This window comes from Rhipicephalus sanguineus, unplaced genomic scaffold (assembly GCF_013339695.2).
Source record: "Rhipicephalus sanguineus isolate Rsan-2018 unplaced genomic scaffold, BIME_Rsan_1.4 Seq930, whole genome shotgun sequence".
Taxonomy (NCBI): Eukaryota; Metazoa; Arthropoda; class Arachnida; order Ixodida; family Ixodidae; genus Rhipicephalus; species Rhipicephalus sanguineus.
Window position 1 is genome coordinate 23,972 of NW_023616315.1, and position 16,030 is coordinate 40,001.

At 50.7% G+C, this 16,030-nt stretch overlaps 1 protein-coding gene across 1 annotated transcript; it reads left to right on the top strand.

The window, feature by feature from the left end:
* Positions 1 to 14,316: 14,316 nt before the first annotated feature.
* Positions 14,317 to 15,641, top strand: LOC119378702 (headcase protein-like). Its single transcript, XM_037647746.2, has one exon. It carries the CDS (start codon positions 14,390 to 14,392, stop codon positions 15,500 to 15,502), a length of 1,113 nt encoding a protein of 370 aa, XP_037503674.1. The 5' UTR covers positions 14,317 to 14,389; the 3' UTR covers positions 15,503 to 15,641.
* Positions 15,642 to 16,030: the final 389 nt, after the last annotated feature.

The window sequence follows — 16,030 nt, forward strand, 5'->3', positions numbered from 1 at the left end:
AAAAATGTCCTTACTGGACTGCAACCACTGATAACTTATATTTGAAGGTACGAGGTCAAAAGGTGGTGCCAAGTAGAGCATCAATTACGCCAGATATTGGTGTTAAAGAGCATTGACACCATGGTCAAGAAAGCCAATTATACGCTAACCGACTCATGAGTCGACTCACTCAGACTCAGATAGAGCCGTGAGTCTGAGTCTGAGTGAGTTCGAGTGAGTAATATTTTGGTGAGTTTGAGTCCGAGTGAGTCCGGCTGAGAAAAATTTCAGTGAGTCTGAGTCCGAGTGAGTCCGGTGGAGAAAAAATTTGGTGAGTCTGAGTCCGAGTGAGCTCTCAGCAAAATATATTTCATGAGTGAGTCTGAGTGAGCTCCACACTTTTTGCCGACCTATGCGTGCCATTCAAGTGGGAAACGGCGCAAGTCGAAGCATTTGAAGAACTGAAACGACGCCTTCAGATGCCTCCGATACTAGCGCATTTCGATGAATACGCCGATACGGAAATCCACACCGACGCAAGCAGCGTAGGACTCGGCGCCGTCCTTGTGCAGAAGACTGCCGGGCAGGAAAGGGTCATCAGTTATGCTAGCCGGTCGCTATCAAAGGCAGAAGCGAACTATTCCACAACGGAAAAGGAGTGCCTAGCGATCATCTGGGCTAGATCCAAGTTTCGCCCCTACCTCTACGGCAGGCCCTTCAAAGTTGTGAGCGACCACCACGCATTGTGTTGGCTAGCTAACTTGAAGGACCCTTCAGGTCGGCTCGCACGGTGGAGCCTACGACTTCAAGAATTCGACATTACCGTCGTTTACATGTCCGGAAAGAAACACTCCGACGCCGACTGCTTGTCTCGTGCCCCCGTCGACCCACCACCGCCCGACGGCCACGATGATGACAGCTTCTTGGGAGCCATATAAGTACCGACGACTTCGCCGAACAACAGCGAGCCGACCCGGAGCTGAAGAGTCTAGTTGAATACCTGGAGGGCAGGACCATCGTTGTCCCAAAAGTATTCAGGCGAGGGTTGGCATCATTTTCCTTGAAAAACAACGTCCTCGTAAAGAAGAACTTCTCTCCTGCCCGAGCCAGCTACCTCGTCGTTGTACCTTCAGGACTGCGACCAGAAATTCTGCATGCCCTGCACGACGACCCGACGGCTGGACACCTCGGACTTTCCCGCACGCTCGCACGAGTACAGGAAAAGTACTACTGGCCACGCCTTGCCGCCGACGTCACTCGCTACGTAAGGACGTGCCGAGACTGTCAGCGACGAAAGACACCGGCCACAAGACCAGCCGGCTTCCTCCAGCCGATCAAGCCTCCTCGGCGACCATTCCAGCAGATCGGGATGGACCTCCTGGGGCCGTTCCCAACGTCGACTTGCGGAAATAAATGGATCGTCGTGGCCACCGACTACCTCACCCGCTACGCCGAAACAAAAGCCCTGCCCAAAGGCAGTGCCGCTGAGGTAGCCAAGTTCTTCGTTGAGAGCATCGTCCTTCGACACGGCGCCCCAGAGGTTCTCATCACCGACAGAGGCAGGGGCGTAGCCAAGGGGGGGGTTGGGGGGTTCAAACCCCCCCCCCCCGAAATTTTTCAGTTTTGCTTGCGTATATACACACGCACACATACAAACGCACGCACGAACATACATAAACTATGGTTGAACCCCCCCCCCCGAAAAAAATTTCTGGCTACGCCCCTGGACAGAGGTACGGCGTTTACGGCTGACCTAACTCAGGCGATCTTGGAATACAGCCACACAAGCCACCGCCGGACCACCGCGTACCACCCACAGACCAACGGCCTCACCGAGCGTCTAAATAAGACCATCGCCGACATGCTGGCCATGTACGTTGACGTCGAACACAAGACGTGGGATGCCATCCTTCCGTACGTGACCTTCGCGTACAACACGGCCGTACAGGAAACGACGCACATGACGCCATACAAGTTGGTCTACGGACGGAGCCCGGCAACGACGCTCGACGCCATGTTACCAAACGTGACCGACGAGGAAAACATCGACGTGACCACCTACCTACAGCGCGCCGAAGAAGCACGACAGCTCGCCCGCCTACGGATTAAGAACCAGCAGACGACTGACAGCCGCCGCTACAACCTTCGACGACGCCACATGGAATACCAACCCGGTGACCGTGTGTGGTTATGGACGCCAATACGCCGACGGGGACTTAGTGAGAAGCTTCTTCGACGATACTTCGGACCGTACAGAGTACTCCGACGCCTCGGCGCACTCGACTACGAGGTTGTCCCTGACGGCATTACGAACTCTCAGCAGCGCCGTGCACGACCTGAAGTCGTCCATGTCGTGCGCCTCAAGCCGTATTACGCGCGTTAGTGATCTGAAGGCTGTACTTTTCCTTTATTATTGTACTTGCTTGCGATTATTGTTTATTGTACTTTCTTTTTTTTTTGCTATTTATTGTTGCATGCATTGACCATACACCCCCCCCCCCCCCCCCCATGTTCTGTTTTAAGCATCGGGGCGATGCTTTTTCAGAGGGGGGCATTGCCACGTGCGTTCCTTATTATCACTTTTGTTGTATTCCGTTTTCGCCCACAAAAACTGCCAGCGACGCTCAGCGCGAACCGCGCCTCAGTGTTCGAGAAGCTTCACGAGATTAGTAGATCGTTTTGTTAAGATTGCGCGCAAGACGCGAACGCTCGAGCTTATTCTAGAACATGCGCAACAAGCAGCGATATCGCTGGAAAGTTCGATAGCGCCTGTATAAAAGCCGACGCGCTTCACCACTTGTCAGTTGATCGACGGACGACGCCCTGTTCGCCGCTATCATTGTACAGCGTGTATTGCTGTAGTTCTAGTTCTCATTTTCCGGCCACAAGTTCAGCCAAATAAACACTTTCATCCTGCAAAGAGGGAACGCGGTTGAGCTCTCGCGGGGTACGGACGCATCTCGCATGCGCTCCGTACCTTTTCGATAATATCTCCGCAACCGGCCCAAGTAGCCTGATCAATTTTGCCAGGGACCTTCGCTAAGTGGTCCGACACGCACACGGACCTTTGGAAGAACCGGCAAAGCAAGATTTCTCGGCTTTTAGCCGATTTCTGCAAGCGCCACGCTGCTCCGACGCTGGGTCCAGCGCTACCGACGCGAAGCCCGGCCTAACGACGCTTCGCTTCACCAGCCTGGATCGAGCAGTCAAGAATGGAATGCACCGTCGAAGGCGAGGATATTGACCCTGCTGAGCTGAATGATGGGACGTGGCAGCACCCAAAAGGATCGACCAACCCGCTGGACCCGCTAGACCTGCAAAAGCGTTTCGGACGCAAGAAAACCGACCTTTCCGAGCCTACCGCAGAGGTGGGCCTCACGGGCGCATCGGCTCCCGCCAAGCGCAAGGTGCGTCCGCCGCGACTGCCGCGACGGAAACCTATGCCCCGCCTGCCTGAAGAAGATTACAAGATTGTGCTTCGACCCAAGTGTGCTGTGGACTTAACCAACATTGGCCTCGCTGCGCTCTTGGAATCGATTCACTCGACCATCACAATCGATGTCATGCAAGCCGAACAAGCCGACCAGGTGAGAGTGCACCCTATTAAGAACACTATCACCATTAGCACGCCGGACCGAGCGCGGGCGGACGCATACAGGACTATCGGACAACTACGCAGTGAAAAATATAACATCGACATGCCGGTGTCGGCATATGTGCCTGCCCCCGATGATTCCGTACGTGGGGTAGTGTACAAAGCCTACACAGACGAGACAGACCAGGCGATCCAATCTGAGCTTGCGAAGAAGAACCCACAGCTACCAATAGTGAACGCGAGAAGACTGGGCACCTCCAAACATCTCGTGATCACTCTCGCCGGAAAGGACCTACCGAGACTCGTTCAGTACCGATGCTTTACCTTGAATGTGTACCCATTCAGGGAGAGGCCGGAGGCATGCTTCAACTGCCGGAAGCTGGGGCACCGCGCAGACGTATGCCCACTACCACGACCGCTTGCCCCAAGATGCCGAAGGTGTGGAGAGGAGCATTCATCGCCACCAGAGGGAGAAAAGCCAAACTGCACTCCGCTATGCGTAGTTTGCCACGGTAAACACCTGACCGGCAGTCGCAGCTGCAAGTATCGTTTTGTTCAGTCCAAACATACTAGCAAAGATACAACCAGCATCGCAAATAGCCAGACAGAAACTCCAACCGCTATAGTGGACAGGCCATCCCGCTCCAAACAGAGAACCCAGGAGACCTTTCGAGACCGATCAGAATCTTTCCCTCCACTGTCGGGCCGGAGCCAGAGTCGGGGAAGATCGTCTAGGCATGGCAGCACCCAGCAAGAAGAGACCAGCAAGCGGTTAGCCTGGGACAACGACACATCGGCTTACCAAGCCGATACAACACCACAAGGAAACCCCCAGCAAGGAGCTTCCTTGGAAGCCCGGCCACGGAGAGAACGATCGGCATCACGACCACGAGCGGGCCAATCAGGCTCCAGAGCCACTCAAGGAGCCTGTGGGGGCAGCAAGTCTGCAGCGCAGTCCCTGCCCAAGTCACCACAAGATCCACAGGTGAGGGAGCTGGTGGAACAGGTAAAATTGCTTCAACAACAATTGGCAGCGGCCAATGACAAAATTCTACGGCTGGAAAACAAACAAAAACCTACCAGTACTTCACATATTCAAAACGCGAGCGAAACTGCGACCTGCGTTGAACGTGAGGCAGCAGCGAATGCTAGCATGGAAACTGATCATGTCCGGATTGCAAAACGAAAGTCAGTTAGCCCGGTAGAGTCAATTGTGGAAAAGAGAGAAAAAGTAGAAATGCCAGACTCGCGAATAACAAAGCTTGAAGCTATGTTGGAAAATGTAATGACTAATATGGCTAGTATGGCCAGCCAGGTTATGCAAATCAAACAACAGACAGATAGTATTTCTGCTCTACGTATGACAGTAAAAGCACTTGTGATTCACACTGGACTAGAACGGGCACAAGAAGCACTTCCGGCCCATCCGCAATTTGAAAATCCGGAAGCCACAGATTTTCCGGAAGCGATAGCGACAACTACCACGCGCAACCTCGAGGCTCGACGCCCTGCAGGAGGCCCAATTAGATCACACAGTGCTAGCTCAGCGCGAGTGGAACCTCACAAGCGTTCGTGATGGCTGGCGCACCCATAACAATATGGCAATGGAATTGCAGAGGCTTCGGTCGAAAACGCCGAGCTCTGGAATACGTAATCCAAAATCACCAAATTAAACCTGATATCCTGGCCCTCCAGGAAACGAGAGTTGAGGCTAAACTATCTGGATTTACAGCCTATAATGAAATCCCACCCGCAGGCGTCTCTCCGGCCACAGCACTCATGATCCACAGAAATTTAACGGCTAATCGAATAGACTTAGAATGCGACGCATTATCTTATACCTTTGTCGAAATTCTACCAAAGCGCCGATCCGATCAAAGCTTATACATTCTAAACGTATATAGCCCCCCAAAAGACAAGAGCCAAGCTGCGTCCAAACTAATGGATAAAGCCTATAAATACGCTAACAGAGCCCCACTTGTAGTGCTCGGCGATTTTAACGCCCAACACTCGGCTTGGGGCTATCAAAAATGCGAAAAGAAGGGTACACAGATCTGGCAGACCGCTCAAAATCTCGGCTTTACCCTGCTAAACGACCCGGAACGCCCTACGCGCATAGGTAATAGTGTTAGCCATAACACTTCACCCGATTTAACTTTCGTGAGAAACATTGAGCATGTTACATGGGAGAATACGGAGGCAAATGTGGGAAGCGATCACTACATTTTGACCACCACAATTTCCTCTAAGGGCTATAAAAGATATAGGCCTAAAGTTAAGCACACGAGGTGGGACTCTTTTCGTTATATCCGCAGTAAACATAAACCTGCGTCGATCACCAACCTCGAAGAGTGGGTGTCCACCCTCGTGCAAGATGCACATAGTGCAACCACGGAGGTGGAAACTGAGGAAGACGGTCCGATCCCAGACGCTAGGCTAGTCCACCTGTGGCAAGCACAGAAAAGCCTTCAAAAACGATGGCTCATGCACAAACACAACAGAAATCTTCGTAAGCGAATCGCTCACATCGAAAGAGAGATTGAGCAATACTCCCAACAGCTCAGTAAAGAGCACTGGCATCAAATGTGTGATCGTTTAAACGGGCAGCTAGGATGCAAGAATACGTGGTTCCTCCTCAAACACCTAATCGATCCTAATCAGACCAAAACAACGTCGCAGAAAAACCTACAGAGGGTAGTGCACTCCTTTCCAGGAGACAATGATTCGCTTATTAAAGAGCTCAAGGAACGTTACTTTAACACTACCACGGATCTCCCAACAATAGATACCTATACCGGGGAAAACAACGAGGTACTCGATAGAGATATTACAGAATCTGAGGTTAGGGCAGTCCTAAACCAAATCAAAAGCACGGCAGCAGCCGGTGAAGATAGAATCACTAATAAAATGCTGCGCAATTTAGACGACAACTCTGTAAAGCAGGTCACCGAGCTCTTCAACAACCACTGGAAAGAGGGAACAATACCGACCAGTTGGAAGCACGCTAAAGTAATTTTCATACCCAAGCCAGGCAAAAAGCTAGATCTGGAAAACCTCCGTCCTATTTCTCTAACTTCGTGTCTCGGTAAAGTTATGGAGCACGTTATCTTAAACAGACTCAATGAATACGTAGAAAGAGAGAAGCTTTTTCCGGATACCATGATCGGTTTTAGGCCAAATCTATCCACACAGGATATCATGTGGCAAATTCAAAAGGACATTCTCCATCCAGGTCCCATTAGAGCTACACGCACTATTCTTGGACTGGACGTTAGCAAAGCCTTTGACAACGTGTCCCACGAATCGATCCTAGCCAATTTATCCGAAATGAATGTAGGACAGCGAATGCATAGCTACATTGCGGATTTCCTTAAAGAAAGGACAGCCGAGTTTCACCTAGGGGAAGTTACGAGTGGAAAGTTCCTTTTAGGGACCAGGGGCACTCCTCAGGGTGCGGTCCTCTCGCCCTTCTTGTTCAATGTCACCATGCGAACTCTCCCCTCCCTCCTAGGGAAAATACCGCTTATCAAGCACTCTATATACGCGGATGATATCACCATTTGGACTAACAGTGGATCGGATGGGGAAATCACAGATGCACTCCAAAAAGCAGCTGACACGGTGCAGAGCTTCGTCCGGCGTAACGGACTTGCGTGCTCTCCTAAAAAATCTGAATTACTAATTATTAGAAACAAATCTGCCAAAACTGGGACGGCGGGAGATGCGGTTACCCCCATACAGGTGATTATGGAGGATGGACCAGTCCCGCCAGTCTTAACGATACGAGTCCTAGGAATGCTGGTGCAGCACAATACGCACAATTCTGAGGCGATAGCGAGGCTGCAAGCCACGGCCCGCCAGATATGCGGCCTGCTTAGGCGCGTAGCCACGCGACATCACGGAATGAAGGAGGGAGACCTATGCCGGCTGACTGAAGCCTTCCTGGTCAGCCGCATTGTATACTCCTTCCCATACTACCACCTACGCCTTTCGGATAAAGCAAAAATCAACAGCATAATACGTACTGCATATAAGGCGGCTCTAGGACTCCCGAAGTATGCCAGCACTGAACAAATGCTCAACTTGGGCATCTACAATACCCTTGAAGAGCTTATTGAGGCTCACAAAATAGCACAGCAGGCCCGTTTATCTCGCACGGAGGTGGGTAGGGAAATATTACACAATCTGGGGTTGAACCCCCTCATGGAATCAGCGGGAAGAATTCCATTGCGGCAGGCTATTAGGCGTCGTTTGGTAGTGAAGCCAATTCCAAAGAACATGTTAGCAGGTAGACATGAGGGAAGGCGGTCTGCCAGAGCTAGGGCCCTGCAGGACAAGTATTACAACGACAAAACTGCAGTGTACGTAGATGCAGCAAAACAGAACGAACAGCTCTACGTAGTGAGTGTAGTGACCGGAGAGAGGCGAATCTTAAACGCTGCTTCTGTTAAAGTCCCATCCGCTCTGGAGGCGGAAGAAACTGCCATCGCGCTGGCCATCACGAGCACTTCCGCTCGGACGGTCATAAGCGATTCTAAACGAGCAATAACGAATTTAGCTAAAGGCAGCGTAGCCGTCCCTGCGGCAAGGATCCTTAAAAAAGACCGGGGAGAAGCAACCGTCGAGCTTGTGTGGGTCCCTGCCCACTCGGGGAACCCGGGGAATGAGGAGGCGCATCGTGTATCCCGAGGTCTAACTAACCGGGAGGTGCGACCCTCGGACCCTGTTTTCCCGGGTGAGGCACTGTTTCTTATAATGACGTCACTAAGTACTACGCAAACGAACGGAGGCTTTACCCTCCGCCAGATGACGACCTCACGAGAGCGCAGGCCACAATCCTACGCCGCATACAAACGCACTCTTTCACCAGTCCTCATATACTGGCAATTATCACGAACGGAGAATTCGAACCAAACTGTCAAAATTGTACTCAAAATGCACTAGCTACCCAAGATCACATCTTGTGGGGATGCGGGGGTTTTCCCCCTCCAAAATCGCTCCTACCAGCTCCCTCAAAATTAACATGGGATGAACTTATCAGAACTCCCGACCGGGAGAAACAGCTGGCCATCGTTTCCTGGGCCGAAAGAGTCGCTTCCCGCGTGGAGCCACCCTGAGGCGTCAGTTGACTCTTAGTCAAATAAAGTTGATACCACCACCACCATCCTGCAAACGCCGACTGCTGCCTTCGTCGACGTCACGACCACGTGACAATATACGCCAAAATTGGTATTGTGCGATGTGACTGTATGAAGAACATGAATACCAGGTGATAGCATGAAAACCGTGACATCCATGACATGTATGTCATGCTTTACATGCCACGCTCATGGTGCATTCGCGGCCGTTTCACTTGCATAATATACACCAAAATTGGTTTTGCGCGACACGACCGTATGACGAACGTAAGTGAGAGGTGGTAACATGAAAATCATGACATACAAGTCATGTACGACCTGATTTACATGCCACGCTCATGGTGCGCCAGCGGCCGTTTCAGTAGACTGATGTACACCAAATTTGGTATTGCGCGATGTGACTGTATGAAGAACATGAATAACAGTTGGTAAGATGAAAACCATGACATGCATGTGATGTATGTCATGATTGACATGCCACGCTCATGATGCATTCGCGGCTGCTTCGCTAGCTTGGTGTACACCGAAATTGGTATTGCGCGAAGCGACTGTATGACGAACGTGAGACGTGGTAACATGAAAATCAAGACATACATGACATGGACGACATGATTTACATGCCATGCTCATGATGCACTCGTGACCTTTTCGCTTGCTTGATATACACCAAAATTGGTATTGCGCGACGCGACTGCAGGACGAACGTAAATGAGAGGTGGTAACATGGAAATCATGACATGCAGGTCATGTACACATGATTTACAAGCCACACTCATGATACATTCGCGGCCGTTTTCCTAGCTTCATATATACCAAAATTGGTATTGCGCGACCCGACTGTATGACGAACATGCATGAATACCAGGTGGTAACATGAAAACCGTGACATGATGTCATGTATGTCATGATTTACATGTCGTGCTCATGGTGCATTCGCGACCGTTTCGCTAGCTTGATATACACCATAATTGGTATTGCGCTACGCGACCGTGTGACGAACGTAAATGAAAGGTGGCAACATGAAAATCATGACATGCATGACATGTACGAGATGATATACATGCCATGCTCATGTCGCACTCATGGCCGTTTCGCTAGATTTATATGCACCAAAATTGGTATTGCGCGATGTGACTGTATGAAGAACATTAGTGACAGGTGGTAACATGAAAAACTATGATATGCATGTCATGTATGGCATGATTTATATGCTATACTCATCGTGCACTCGCGGCCATTTCGCTCGTTTCATATGCACCAAAATTGGTATTGCGCGATATGACTGTATGACGAACATAAATGAGAGGTCTTAAATGCGAATCATGTTATGCATGTCATGTACGGTATGATTTACATGCCACTGTCATGGTGCGCTTCCGGCCGTTTTGTTAACTGGATATATACTAAAATTGGTATGGCATGACACGAGTGCGTGATGAACATAAACGAGAGGTCATGCATTGTATATACCAGAATATCCGTTTTATTGGCACGGTGTATAGACTAGATTGTGCATGCATGCGTGCATGGCAAACATGCGATATATGGTGAACTAGATGCCAAGGCATGAATGATTTTCATTTGGCTCTAAGACAAACAAGGCGATGTATGCAGCTCTTTGCTGGCTGCTTCGCATTACATCGATTCCCACAGTGCGTGGGATCTGCCGCTTTTTTTTTTGCCGACCTATAGTCACGTGTAAAATGTCATGTTGACATCGAGTGCAAGCAAAAGGTTGTAATGGTTATCATGTTCTATGTCACAAGTGCATTAGTGTTATCTGTGTCAGCAAAAAGTTGTTATGGTTATCACGTTCTGTGCCATAAGTGCAAAACAATATGTTGACACAGAGTGCCCAAAAATATTGTATTCCCCACCGCGGAAAAGCTTTCTTATTTGCGCTTGAGAGCCTATGTGGAAATGCTTTTGTTGTCTGATATAATGATTAATTTGAAAAAATGTGAAGTGATTTGTGAATTAGAGAAGACGGATTTGTTAAGAAGCTTCTGGAAAATCCGGATTTAGAGCAACAAGAACTTTCGGTCTTTTTGTTCGCGATGTGCCTTCTTGTGCTGTAAAATATAATTACTTGCCTTTTGCTTTCGTGCTCTTTCATATCACGCCTGGATGCAATGCAATAAAAGATAATAACGGTTTTTTATGCTTTATTTTTTTTTTCTACTAGTGACAATCGGTATTGTGGACAATACCTGTTACATACTGCATGTACAGATGGAAAAAAAAAAAAAAACATCGGTGGCCGTTACGCTCTGTGAAGGTGTGTGACCAGCGAAGCTTTTTAAAATAATCTGCGTCAGTCTCTTTTTAATTAAGCGTGAGCTCTCTTTAAATCTAAACCCAATTCAGCGGCATCATATGGTACTTGCATTCTGTATTTATTCGAATGCAATGCCAGCTTTTTCTCCAAATTTTTGCTACTAAAGTTGCCCCTCGCGTTACAATCGAGCAAACACCGTATTCAGGCTGCGGTGTGCCCTTGCCGGCGTTCACCATATTGCCATGTGTCTTATTTTGTTGTCTTCGGGCCTCACCCGCAAATACTGTTTGGATTGCTCCGCGCAGACCGCGATGCGATGTTCCAGAAGCGTCACGATTGTTTTGCACATAGGCGGAGAGTACGGGGGGGCTGGGGGGCTTGGGCCCCCCCGGACTTCCTCATGGGGGGGGGGGCTGAGCCCCCCCTGGCGCCGGCCGAGGGTATTTTTTAAGAGCTTGGCTTAGGTCCCCGGGTCGTCCTGCCTGGCAGCTATTTCACAGGAGGCTGTTTATGCCCGCTTCTTTTTCATTTCAGCCATTTAAAATTCGGCACATGGGCCAGTGACAAGTCAAACATTCAGTGGAAAAATGCCCCTCAAACGGATTTTTACGTGCAGAATATGTCGTGCTAATGAACAACTGAAGCGACGATTTAACCTACGACAAATTAAAAAATTCACCGGCGATTACGATACTGCCTAATTCGCTGAGCGCAGCCTCGTGTTCGGGCAACACCAGATTTGTTTGAAGTTTTGACTATCCGCAGTTCGTTACAACATTCGTTACATATTGCCACAGAAACTGCCAGCGCTCGAGTGCTATGCACACTATATACTCTGTGCATTGCAGCTGTCGCGAAACAAGTGAAACGCCCACAGCCCCGTTACGACAAGCGAAGCCAGCCGCAGTGCACGTGCCAGCCCTGCATGCGCACGAGCTCCGACCGAGGGGCCAGCGCGCGCGACAGAGGAAGAAAGCAAGGTTAGAGGCCAGTATCCCGTGATATCGACAAACTCCGCGTTCGCTCTCTTTCGTCGTCGTTCGCGCTATCGGTTACGCCGCCGACGCCAACGGCGATGACGCTCAACGCAGGAACGGACGCCTAAGAGCTGCGCTCTAATTGTCTTGAACCCCGTAGTGAATGGTTCTGAGAACACAAAAATGATACTGAGAATACAAAGCAATCACGACACAGCCAGTCAGTGAACGCTTTGGCACAAGCTTACTCGCCAATAAAAAAAAAACGGGTAATTTCGTGGTTGCCTACATATTGGTACCCTTCGACATGCCTGCATATAAAAGTGCCGAGAAAAGATTGTACGCACTTTTGATTTATCAGTAAAGGGTTTTACTAAATGTTCGGCCACCAATGAGCAACTCCATTACTCATCCAGATTCATAACCGCAGCTTCGCACAAGGCGTAGTGGTAGCAAATGGTATTTGCTACCATCTCGGAATTACTTTCGGCCATCTTGAATTGAACTCACTGGCATATAATTAAAGCTTCCCGTGATAGCGTTAGCCTACTGTCTCCTGTGTGGCGCATGTTTTAACGAAGTAAAGCCTAACCCCACGCATTGCGTGAATCGATTTTACGCGACGCAGTCAACGAAGGCGACCTTTTTCGCTTCGAGCTAAGAGTTACGAGGTGGATCGATGTCTTTGTGTAAATTGAAAAATAAATCTAGTGTCTTCCACTTACAGATCTTCATTATGATATCGCGGGCACCTAAGAGACTAAAGTTACATTAAATTCTTTAGTTTGGAAGTTGGACTCCTCTCTATCTCTCTCTATCTCTCTCTCTCTCTCTCTCTCTCTCTCTCTCTCTCTCTCTCTCTATATATATATATATATATATATATATATATATATATATATATATATATATATATATGTGTGTGTGTGTGTGTGTGTGTGTGTGTATATATGTATAGGGAGAGTGAGAGAGAAATGTGGAAGAGCAAGTCGGGCCCCCGCCCCCTCCGGTAAAATGAAAACTCTCCGCCTATGGTTTTGCATCTTTCCGTTAAGATTGTGCGCGGTACGCGAATAGTCTAGAGATTACGTGGCCACCAGCGATAACGCTGGAACATTCGACAGAACATGTATAAAAACCGACACGCTTTACCACTTGTCAAAATTATTGACGGACGACGCTCTGACTGACTCGTTTCCCGCCCACAAGTTCGGCCAAATAAAGAGTTTCATCTTCGACACGCCCAATGCTGCCTTCGTCAATGTAAGAAAGCCGTGACAATATACAGTACAGTAGGTAGATGCATCTACGCACACTGATTACAATTTCACTATGGTCCCATTCTGCATGTATACGTGCTGCTAAACGGTCTAGCGATGCGAGCAAGCGAAACCGAAACTGAAATCGGCTGCAAGATGCCGAACCACTTGCGTAGTAACACAAATGTGGGGATGCCCCGCCTCCGTAGCCTTCGCTCAAATGCCAACATAAGTTGTCGCCGAGTGTTGGGGCGGACGATCCTTCACAGAGGTCCTAAGCTTCGTTACACTGATGTCGTTCTTGTGGAGGTCTTGGTGTAGTTATAAAGCCTGCGCCTAATATGCAGCTCCCCTGCTGTAAAACCCGAGGAAGAGCGTAGCACTAGTTTAAAATAATATGAACTACAGAAATAACGAAGAATCACGAAACACGCTTCTGAAACATGCGACTGATGCCACGCGCGCGTCGCGCAAGAAAACAGATGCGATACTCCGACACTTTTCCAGCGACTCCATCCTCTCTCTCCCTCATACAGCTTCTCACAATAATACCTGGAGGCATAGAAACTCTATGCCTAGAGGGAAATCTGGCGCCACCGTATGCGCCACCTTTCCTCTAGATGGCGCTGCTTTACCGCCCGCTTCGACGCTTCCTCCCAACCACAGCGCCGTTTGTGCAGCAGCGCTGGACGAGCGGATCCGCTTCCCAAGCGTTCGATTAAAAGTGCCGTCGGGCACCCTCTCCACACCCAACGACTTCTCTACACAAACCACCGCTACAAAAAGTGCGTACTTGCTACCGACGTGCTGCCAAGCGTACTCGTGGAACACATGGATGCCGTCACTAAAATTGTACTACGTGAACGGGTCAATCTGCTTCCTTTTGAGAAGGAACGCCGCCTCGAGTTTCTCTACTTGATCCTTCCTCAGACACGGAAGCAGCGACAGCGGCATATCCCCCGCTTTACTATAGTTTTACAGTTTTACGGTATCCGTCCCTCGCGGGGACGGCATCAGTGGGAGAGGGCGAAAACGCGCGATCTCACCAATCGCTGACGAGGTGGGCCCCGCCCCTGCACGCGGCGGGCCGCTTGGAAAGTTTCCCGGCGACGGCAGTTGTGAGGAGCGTCCACTCGGTTGATGCGGCCTCGTGCGGAGGGAGCATGCCGCAGCACCGCGAAAATCGAGTCCGGCACGCGGACGAGCACGCGGCGCAGTACCCCGCCCTTGCAGCCGCGATGGAGTTGTGCTGCGTGCCGACGGGCTGTCACTTGGACGAGCCGATGCGCGTGGACAGCGCCGTCAAGGTGATCTGCAACAACGAGCATTGCCCGCAGAGTCAGCTGATGCACAGGGCCTGCTTCGAGGAGTGGGAGAGCGCGGTGCTGTCCTTCCTGCGCTCCACCGGGCGCGCGCGATCTTGGAGCGAGAAGCAGCGGCTGCAGAACCTGTGGACCAAGAAAGGCTACGACTTGGCCTACAAGGCGTGCGGCTGCCGCTGCGGCAAGGGACACCTACGCAAGGACCTCGACTGGGTCCCCCCGCCGGTGGCCGAAGCCAAGAAGAAGCAGCGGCGCAGAAAGGGCAACGACAAGCCCAGCCTGAACAAGCAGCCGAGCGGCGTGCCCGTGACGCGGCTACGGAGCTCGAGCATGTCGAGCACGGGCTCTGCCAGCCCGCCCAGCTCGTCGCCCGAGTTCCCGCCGTCACCGACGCACAAGCTGTTTTCGCGTCGCCAGGACTACTCGTCCTTCAACGCACTTCCGCGGCACAAGATCAACGCGTACCACATCAAGATGGAAGACGAAGGCGACGACATCCGCTGCTTCATCCTGAACACGCTCAGTGCCAACAAGACGTCTCGCATGGCCTGCATCGTGTGCCAGGCGCCCATGAGCGTGTTCGACCGCTACCCGCTGGTGGACGGCACGCTCTTCCTCTCGCCGCGACAGCACAGCCCGGGCTCGGTGCGCGTCGACGAGCGGTACTTGAACGCCGTGTGCATGGGCTGCCTCGAAGGCTGGCCGCTGGCGTGTGGCGCGTGTGGCGCGCGCTGGAGCGGCCGCCACCTCATCCTGGGCACCATGTACGCGTACGACATATTCGCGGCCACTCCGTGCTGCGACGAGCGACTGCGCTGCAGCAGCTGCCGAGAACCGTTCGAGCGGTGGCCGAGCAGCTACTTCAGCGACTACAGCCACCGCGTGTGCTGCGCGCACTGCGGCGCCAAGGACTACCACTTCGTCAAACCACTCAGCACGTTCGTCAGGCTGTGAGACACGTGATACGCACTCATTCTGGTCAACGGTACGTACTGCGCGCGCGCCATTTGTAAAATGTCCTTCACTCATTGAGCTGCTTTTTGTATGCTTTGTTTCTCCGGAGGGCCAATCCTCAATAAAATTATGTTTGCCACGCTTGTTTCGCTCGTGGTATTTGAGAAGCGGTCCAAAAGTCCCCAGGGCAGGGAACGCTTTTCCCCGAGCGTTTCACTGCCAAGGACAATCAATAGCGCGTCTGGCGGCCCACTTTTCAGGGTCGGCGGCCGACGGCACGATTCGCTTTGCAATGCGCTTGACATTGTTGTTTCGCTGTGCGCTGGTCAATTTATTGAGAGGCCTTTCTCTGCGGTATTTAACAACCGCTAAATCGACAATGGTTCAAGAAGATGAGCTACTTGCGAAGCTGGCTCGTTCGGGGGGGAAATATTTTATGCAATTTGTTTGTGCTGTGTAAAACACTTCCTGTCAGTTTAATTGTAGAATGGCTCAGTGCTAGTCGTCTTGATTCTTTTTTTTAATTTT